The 10,430-nt window shown below is 28.6% G+C and overlaps 1 protein-coding gene across 1 annotated transcript; it reads left to right on the forward strand.

Moving 5' to 3' along the window:
* Positions 1–592: 592 nt before the first annotated feature.
* HO133_005433 (uncharacterized protein) lies at positions 593–1,501 on the forward strand (the record flags this gene model as incomplete). Its single annotated transcript, XM_037296343.1, has 1 exon — positions 593–1,501. The coding sequence occupies one exon, from the start codon at positions 593–595 to the stop codon at positions 1,499–1,501; it is 909 nt and encodes a 302-aa protein (XP_037148325.1).
* Positions 1,502–10,430: the final 8,929 nt, after the last annotated feature.

The following is a 10,430-nucleotide window of genomic DNA, read 5'->3' on the forward strand; positions in this document are numbered from 1 at the left end:
CACATGATATCCTGCGGGCAGTTGCAGAGGTGTGCGCTCAGCTATGGGGGAAAATAGGTGGCAGGTTCAAGTTGACGGGAGGGAGAATTGGGGTAACGAGAGAGGGCAGCCGTTTTCACCTTGGGTTCCGAGTCCTGTAAATGTGCTACGGGAGCAGCGTCCTCCAACTCGATGAAGTATGTCCGAAAGCATGATACCGCAGGTAGCTCATTAGTCTTTTCTGGCCATCCTCTTAATCGAGCATGATCACGAGAAGCTACCCATTTTAATTGTACAAGTTCCCTTTCATGAAGAGATTGTATGAGACATTGAATGTTAGTGCACTCACAAAGTGAATCCGCAGGACTGATGTAAAGTGAAGAAAGTCTCACGTCGCAAAAGCCAGATCTCTACAGCATTCACTTCACAACATAACCTCACAACTCAAAGCCTTTCGATCTGAAAATCCAGCACCACCAAACGCACAGGAATGATGATCCATGAAACCATGTCTACACTATGGGTATCACTCTAGGGTAAGTTTCCCTCAGTATTAAATGCCGTACCTGCGAATGACAAAATCGCACAGTCCCCCAAACCCAACCTTACGAGCATGGAGTCAGCCGTCACCGCAGAACCCAATTGGAGCCGGCCAAGCCTCACCACCTTGCCGCGGGAAATTCGGAACCAGATCTATCGCCATCTCGTCGTCAGCTCTAAACCAATCAAAGTGTGCTATGATTACGATTCCTTATGGCTATATCTGAAAGCCGGGAGGCAAAACAGAGACGTCAGCACTGAGTTCCTTTGCCATGCGGTAGAGGGTTCCGAAATTGCAGTTGAGGTCTACGAGGAGTTCTTTCGCAATAACACCTTCGACTGCGGCAGCTGTGAGAACTTACGACGATTTTTGACCACTACCACCACCCGCTTCAACTTTCATAACAACTTGTTTCCTGATACGTCGAACCACGGGTACCTGAAGTTTGAAAAAAAACCGTGGATACGCAAGGTGCAAGTTTCAATCTTCTCCAACGTCCTCGAGCGCAAGCTTTCCGGACATCTGACACATCTTTTGGGGTGCTCCCATCTGCAACAGGTCGAAATCATAGTCTTCGGGCTTACCAGCCAAAGCTATGAGATCAATCCTGTCGATCGGACTATTGAAGCAATTGCGAGACTGTGCAAGAGCATCCGCGGTAAGATCGGGGGTGGACTCATTGTCAAGGTACAAAAAGATTGGGGCGAGGCTCCATCGGCATCGTCGATGGGTCATGCCATGATCAGCAACCCCGAATTAGAGAGTGTGAGCTGGATGTGGGAGGAGCCTAGCGAGGAGGCCAGAGGAAGATTCAGGAAGGGGCTTGGGACACATAAAGAGAAGATTCAAGTGCTTATGTCCGCAGGATGGGCAGAGAAGAAGGGGAAAGTAGGAGCTTGGGCAAAACATTGGCGCGAAGACCGCAATGAACAGCAGCAGTTGAAGAAGTCCCAACTCAGAATGCTGCAGGAGGAAACTTGAAGGCATCTCACGCGCGGCATGTCTCTTGAGCACCACAGCTAGGATTGAGCTTGCTATCAATAGCCAACGGGTCCGTAATTGATTGGCGAACTAAGGATCCGCTGCTTCTGATGGACTGTCTCCGTATGGTGGATGTCAAGGCTTCGAGACTTCGTGTCCTGACGACCCGGTTGCATATACAGGTCGGACCGAATCAATAAATGCATATTAAGTACAATCATTCAATCATGCTCTTCATGGACCAATGCGCACGTATTGGATGAATGGGCGCGAGTCCAAGTCTTCGTGCTCGTGAAGGTTGCCCGAGCTTCTCCGTACAGTATCATTTGCCACAGCCTTCCTCATTCGGGTCCACGATGCCGTGACTCCAAGTTCGACCATGCATTTTCGAAATAGTGTGGAACATTAATGCCAGTTGAAGCGTCATAGGGGAGCAGCGAGGGAGCCGCCCTGGCACGCAGCATGAAAATGCAAGCACCAATGGCAAACGCTCGCCATTTCCTCGAGAAACGCTAATTTGATTGGCGACAGGCGAATGGTTTCTATGGCTTTAATCAGGATTGCCATTGCACATTTGATATCAGACATGATGTCACTGATGGAGGTTCAAAATGAGCCATCTCTGCGCGGTCTGTCGATATTCCCTTTGTTAAGCGATTCGCAAGCTTCCAACAGCTCAATTTCTGGCTTCCAGATCCTACAAGTCATTCGATTTTTCCACAGTCATTAGACAGGTTTAGCAATGTGATTCAAAAGAATAATTTAAAACGAAAAAGGTAATAATTCGATAGGCTAACCATACAGGGTAATACTTAGCGTCGTCGATCACCTACAAATTAAATCACTGTTTTATATTATAAAACAGTGATTCAAATACATAGTTATCTAATTAGGTTTTCGTATTGTAAAGTTTAAGGGATCTTATCCCTAATTACGTTGATAGGTTTTTGAGTTAAGAGGGGTTTCTCCGGGGTGTAACCTCCGAAACCCCCTAAAGTCTACCCATCAGATAGTCAACTTGACTCCGGACAGTCCCCCTCCGACAGTCCCTCGTTCGTACTAATGCAGCCTCCCGCGCACGATCTACACATAAGCTTTCAACCCTCAGACTAGATAAAAGACCGCGTCAGTCTTATTTATCAAAGTCTCTCTTATAATTCTTTATTAATATTAATTTAATTATTAATTATAATTAGAATTATCTACTTTAATATAAATATTAATATAATAAATATTTAATTAATAAATATTTAATTAATAAATATTTAATAAATAAATATATATATTAATAAATAAGAGAAATACTTTAATATAGATTTTAAATAATAATTTTTATTATAATTTAAAAAAAATTATAATAATTAAAAAAAGATAAATAATTTAAATAATTTAAATAATTTAATTTTAATAAAATATAAAGATATAAGATTAAGTCTATAAATTAAATTTATAAAAAAATAATTAATTTTTAAATTTAGTTTCGAGATTAAATTTAACTTTTAAAGAGTAAAAAAACTTTAATTTAATATTTACTTAGAACTATAAGATCGAATTAATCTCTCGATTAATTTAAACTCGAGAGAAGATATTCGAAGTACGCTCGCTATAATAGATAATAGAAGATAAAGTATTTAAGAAACGTAGATAAGATATAGTTAATATTATAGCGAAGAGATATAAGAGAGATAAAGATAAAGATAAAGTATAAAAGAAAGAAGAGATATATATAATAAAGAAAAGAAATATAATAAAGAAGATAATATTATAATTAAATATATTATAGAAAATTTTTAATATAGAAATTATAAGAGAAAATACGTTAATCTAGATTAAGATAGCGATTATATTTTTAAAAATTATTAGAAGTATATTATTTAAGAACTTAAACGCGTTTATTTAAAAGTTTTTTAAAAATAATATAAATTAGATAATAGCGTTTATATAAAAAAAAGATTATTAAAAAGATTATTAAAAAAGAAATAGATTAGAAAAATTATAAATATTAATAAATAGTTAAAAGAGTATATTAATAAGAGAAATCTTTTTTATAAATAGTTAGAGTAAAAATAACTCGTTTAATAAATTATTTAGAAATCTAATAGAAAATCTAATAGTAATTTAATTAATATTTAATATAGTTATAATAGAAAATCTAGAAAGAATAAAATAGCTAATAATAAAGTTAAAGAGTAAAAAAAGAGAAAATTTACGTAAGAAATAATTAATAAGCGTTTATTAGCGATATTTAAAAATAAATAATATATATATATAGAGTAAATTATAGTTATAAATAAAATAAAGAGTAGAAATCTAATAATAAGAGTAATAATAGAGAAGATTAGAGAGTACTAGTCGAAAAGATATAATATATTTTATAAGATATTTTATACTAAGTAATATTATATCGTATTCGAATATAATATAAATAGAATTAAATATTATATCTTTTTTTTAATATTAATTTAAAATCTTAACGATATATATTACGAAATAATATATTTATAATATTATATTATAAAATAATATATTTTCTATATTTAAAAGTATAAGTAACTATTCTAATTATTATTCTAGTTAACGACTAATCGTATAATTATAATAGAGAGATTTAATAACTAATTTAAAAGACTAATTTAAAATTAAAAAGAATAATAACGTTATTAACTAATTATATAAAGTAGTAAGTAGTCTAAAACTTAATCGAGCTTTTAAATTAGTAATTTATAATTTAAATTATTAATTTAAAAGCTCGATTATCTAATTAGATCTTAGTATAACTATTTATTTAAATATAGTAAAAAATTATTCTATCTTAAGAGAATAGTTAGTTAGCTAGTTAGATAATATCTTACTCGCCTCGCTTTAGAAATAAATAATATAAATAATAGAAATAATAAGATCTATATATATAAGACTAAAAATATTAGAAGCTCGATCTAGGTCTACTTAGCCAGCCGCTTAATTAATACTATCTACTCTATTAGCTTAGTAATTTACTTAATTAGCCACTCAGCTAGTTACTCACTCAGCCAGCTACTTACTTAACTACTTAATCTAATATTCTATAAGAGAAGAAGTAATATAGTATAGAGAATATTGCGAAGATAATTAGTAGTAGCAGTAATATAATAGACTTACTCTCTACGATCTTATACTAGCTCGATACTTAGTAAGAGAAGAAATTACTATAGTAGATAAATGCGGAGAATATTGCGGAGATAGTCAGCAGCAGCAGTAATATAATAGATCTACTCTCTACGATTTTATAATATGTGCTAGGGCGCGAGGCTACCCAGTAGTGAAAAACTTATTAAGGATATAAGAAGACTAAGAAGACTAAGAAGACTGAGAAAACTAAGAAGACTAAGAAGACTAAGAAGATTAAGAAGACTAAGAAAACTAAGAAGACTAAGAAAACTAAGAAGATTAAGAAGATTAAGAAGATTACTACTATATAATATTTAATTCTATTAAGAGAAGATTCTCTAAACTTCTTTATTCTTTAAGAACTCTATTGAAATATAACCCCCGCGTATCTCAGCCACCTTGTTTTTAGCCTCCGCGTATCTTAGTCACTATGTTTTCCAGCCGCCTAGTTTTATACTATATTTAGAACCTGGCCTCGGAGAGGTTTTAAAGAATTAATCCGTCCGTTCTATATATTATATATCTAAAATTCTAATAGATTATAAGCTCGATTCTAACGCTACTACTATATCTCGCTACTATTATATTATTCTACTATTATATATTATTCTACTATTATATCTTATTCTACTATTATATCTTATTCTACTATTATATCTTATTCTACTATTATATCTTATTCTACTATTATATCTTATTCTACTATTATATCTCGCTATTATTATAAGCTTAATCTATAAGATATATAGACTAAGTCGCTATAATACTAGCTTTCTATAAGACTAATTTAGATATAGAGTTATAACTCTTATCGCAAAAAAACCCTCGTTATAAAGAATCCTCGTTATAAAGAACTCTCGTTATCGTAAAGAACCCTCGTTATTATAAAGAATCCTCGTTATCGTAAAGAACTCTCGTTATTAAATAATGAGATAGTAGTAAAGAGAAATATCGCGAAGAACTATAGATAATAAAGATACGTGCTAGTATAGCATATAAGTTCTATATAAAATAGCTATATTACTTCGAGATAAAGTATTACGTCTTACTCTTATTATCTAGAAAGAGTATTATACTTTAGAGATATATTATATTATCTTAGAAAGAAGTATTACGTTAAGAAGATATATTATCTAGAATAGATATTAAATATTATATTAGAAAGACGTATTATATTAGAATAATATATAATATAACTAGAATAGTCTATCGTTGTTAAAAGACTAAAATAGTCTCTTATTAAAAGACTGAAATAGCTTATAAAAGGCTGAAATAGCCTCTTATTAAAAGGCTGAAATAACCTCTTATTAAAAGGCTGAAATAGCCTCTTATTAAAAGACTAGAATAGCCTCTTATTGAAAGGCTGGAATAGCCTCTTATTAAAAGACTAAAATAATTTATAAACGACTGGAATAGCCTATTATTAAAAGGCTGAAATAACCTCTTATTAAAAGACTAAAATAGTCTATAAACGGCTGAAATAGTCTATTATTACGACTAAAAGAGCCTATTATTATTACGGCTGAAATAGCCTATTATTATTACGACTGAAATCGCCTATTATTTATTAAAGCTTATTATTATTACGACTAGAATAGCTTATTATTATTAAGACTGAAATAGTCTATTATTAAGACTAAACCTATTATTAAGACTTATTATTATTACGACTAAAACGACCTATTATTATTAAGACTAAAATAGCCTATTACTATCGAAGGCTAAAATAGTCTATTATTAAGAGTTATATATAGCTTTATTTCTTATTAGATAAACTGAGAGCGTAACTGTAGAGGAGTGTTGAAATATAACCCCCGCGTATCTCAGCCACCATGTTTTTAGCCTCCGCGCATTTCAGTCACTATATTTTCCAGCCATCTGATTTTATACTGTATTTAGAATCTGGTCTCAGAGAGGTTTTAGAGAATTAATTCATTCGTTCTACACACTATATACCTGAAATTCTAACGGACTCTTCGAGAATTCTTTAAGAGCTTCTATTAAAGAAACTATTCTTATAAGCTTAAAATTATTTATATAAAGTTTATTTTAAAATTAATATAAGATTATTTACTTCGTTAAGATTATAACTATAATTTCTCTAAAAAAAATTCTTATAACGATTATTAATTATAAATTAAAGTTACTTATAAATAATCTTAAGATCTCTATATCGAATTACTATATATAATAAAATCTCGAAATTAAATTAATTTTTAATTTAAGATTAATTAGTCGCTATATACTTATCTTTTATAATATAAAATATATAATTTAAAGCGTTTTAAATTTTAATATTAATAGACTCTTATAAGAATCGCTCTTCTTAAAGATATATTTAATATATAAAATTATAGAGATCTATATCGAAAGTTCTATACTCGCACTAGTATAGCTCTAATTCTACTTTCGAAAAGCGACTCTATAGAGAGAAAGCTTAAAAATATCTTCTTATAACGTATAATGAGATTTAAGGTACTTCTTTTAGCCTTAATAGGGGTAGTAAGCCCCAAAATCTAGCTAGGGCTAGATGCGATTTCGAAGAACTTTAGACGTATTATCTAGGTAACTCTTTAGATAAGACGTTATTCGAAGTCTAAGCGTAAGAGTCTTAACGGATATAGAACTTTCGATATAGACCTCTATACTATATAAATCTTTAATAATCTCTTATTAAAGATAAAAATAACTTATTTTAACTTTTCTATAAATATATTTTAAAGCGCTAAGATCTTAATTTTTCTATAAATATATATTATAAATATTAAATATAAAGCGTTTAATATCGAGATCTAAAGTATTAAACTTAAAGATATTTATTTATATCTTAACGAGTAAAGGCCTATGAATTAAATTCATAATCATTTTTTTGATCAGGGCTATCGAGTGAATAGGTGAGCGATCTTTGGTGAGCGAACTTTGGTGAGCGGGCTGTCCGGCTGTCGAGCGAACTTTGGTGAGTGATATTTAGAATACCCTTGCGCTTTAATAATTATAAGACTAAATTTCAGTATTCTTAAAAATTCGGAAAGCACAAACAGCGCTTCAAAATTTAAAAAAAAAATCTCAAAATTTTAATAGAAAACAAAAAAGTAATTCTGTATGTTAATAATATATACCTATTTTTTTAATAAGGGAGGCGTACTCGGTGTCGATTAAATAAATTGCAGAGAGGCTAATTCTCGCATATGCAACCACCAAGAGAAATATGTACTTTTCTTATCATCTACAGCTATCTAATAACCTGTCATCCCTCCTTCTAATCGCATTACATCTTTAAATCTCTTGGGCATGCCGAGATTTCCGAGATTTGATAGGAATTGGTAGGAATTCGATAGAAATTTGATAGAATTTGGGTGCGAGGAAATTTAGCCTCTCTGCAATTTATTTAATCGACACCGAGGCGTGGGAGGGCGAGATTTTGATGGTTGCGGACGCTAATTTATTTACCCGCGATGAGTTAGCCGATCTAACCAAAGAGCGTAGCGAACCCGAATTAATAATTGGCTGCACATACAAATTTAAGATTTTCAAGCTCAGCCCTATCTTATTCTTTTATATATCTTAATAATATATATAAAATTAATATCTTTAAAAGTAATTTAGAGAAGATTTTAAGATATTATAAGTTAAGATTAAGATTATAATATAATATTATATAAAGATAATTAATATTATTATTAACTTTAAGCTTTTCTCTAAGATTATAATTAATTTTAAAAGTATAATTATAAAAGAGCGCGCTTAATATTTTATTTTTAATAATTCTTTTAATATTAATTTATAGTATATCGAGCTATAGAGAATATAAGATTAAAGTTAAAAATTAATTAAGATATTTTAGAGATATAAAATAATATTTAAAAGAGGATTAAAGAAAATTAGAGAAAAAATTAATATTCTTAATAAGAGAGAATTAAAGAAAATTAGAGAAGAAATTAATATTCTTAGTTAAGATCTATTGAATTCTTAATTACTTTCTAATAAGATAAGAGTTTCTTAGAATAGTCTTATAGCGAGGCTTGGCACAGAAGTAATTTTATTCTTAAGTTAGAGAGAAAGTAAGCTTTTTAATTAGCTCGATACTTAGTAAGAGAAGAAACTACTATAGTAGGCAAATGCGGAGAATACTATAAAGAAATTAAGTAATAGTAAGATTCTTAGTATTAGGCCTAATGCTATTATAGACCTTAGCGCTACTTACGTTAAGGCTTCGATATCGCATATATTACGTTAGAGTCTCTTTTAGAATTTAATTTTAATAATATATCTCGTATATCTAGAGACTTAGCGAATATAGATTTACTTTATATATCTCGAAGTTTTAATATTTCTTAAAGATTAATTTTATTATTAAATATACTATTAAACTTTATAATAATCTTATATCTTTTATAATTTATATTCGCTAGTTAATTACTAATAGACTATATTCTTATAATTCTAATCTCTCTATCTTTTAAAAAAAAAGATTTATTATTATTATAATATTAGATTTATTTTTAGATTATATAATAGATAATAAAGATAATATTAATAGTTATTATAGCGTCGATAACTAGTTTAAAAGTTTCTTATTAATAAAAAATCTTATTATAAAATAATATCTTATAATTATTAAAGTCGAAAATCGTTATTTGAAATAAGAATAAGAGTTAATTATATTAAAGGTTTATAATCGCGAGCTTTATAATATTAGCTTATCGTTTATAATTAGCGAAGATCTATCTATATTAATTATTATTATATTTTTAGTAAATATATTAATTAAAGTAAAAATACTTCGCTTTAAAAGAATATATTTTTATAAGAATATTAATAAGAGAAAGTATTTACGCTAATTCTACGAAGTTAAAATTAAGTTTCTTATAAATTTTAAATATTTTACTATCGACTAAGCTAGAATTATTTATTATATATAATTTTTAGAAGATAATCTTAATACTTAATAGTATAAATATTATTAAATCTATAATCTAAAGAATATAACCTTCGAATTCTTTAAATAATTTTTATTTAATTTAATTATAAATTTAATAAATTATTATTTCTTTATTTATAAAAAATGAAAAAAGATTAAATATCGCTCTAATTAAAAGATATTTATTTTTAAGATCTATCTAGAAAAGCTAAAGATTTATTTATCTTTATTTTTTAAAAAGTATTAAATTAATTTCTTTTTAACTAAGTTTAGACTAGAGCTTTAAAATAAAATTTTAAATATTAATAATATATCGAGATAATAAGAAGAAATTCTTACTTAAACTCTTATATAGAAAAAGATTTTAAAACGCGTACGCTTTAGCGATAATTTCTATTTAAAATCTTTAAGAGAGTTTATTAAGAATAAGCTCTTAGAGAAGCGAATTTCGAAGTCTAAATTAATTTCGAATGATAATATTAAAGTAGCGCGTATTTAAGAGAGTAATATAAAATATAAAGCTAAATTTTTTAACTCTAATTATAAGAAGAATAATTATTTTTATTATAATAAATAGAGTTATTAAATATCTAAATATTTAAATCTCGATAAATTATCTATTATTAATATCGATATAATATTAATAAAAAAAGATTAAGTCTTATAATCGTCTTAGAAGTAAGATAAGAATAATAATTAATAGAGATAATTTCTTCTATTCTTATAAAGAGATTAATAAAGCTTTAAGATAAATAAAGATAACTTATTATTCTATTCGATACTAAAGTATATATTAATTTAATTTTATAAAAGTTTATAGTTTAATAGAATTTAAAATCTTATAACGCTATTTTATTATAA

This window comes from Letharia lupina (assembly GCF_014066315.1).
Source record: "Letharia lupina isolate WasteWater1 chromosome Unknown contig_21, whole genome shotgun sequence".
Lineage (NCBI taxonomy): Eukaryota > Fungi > Ascomycota > Lecanoromycetes > Lecanorales > Parmeliaceae > Letharia > Letharia lupina.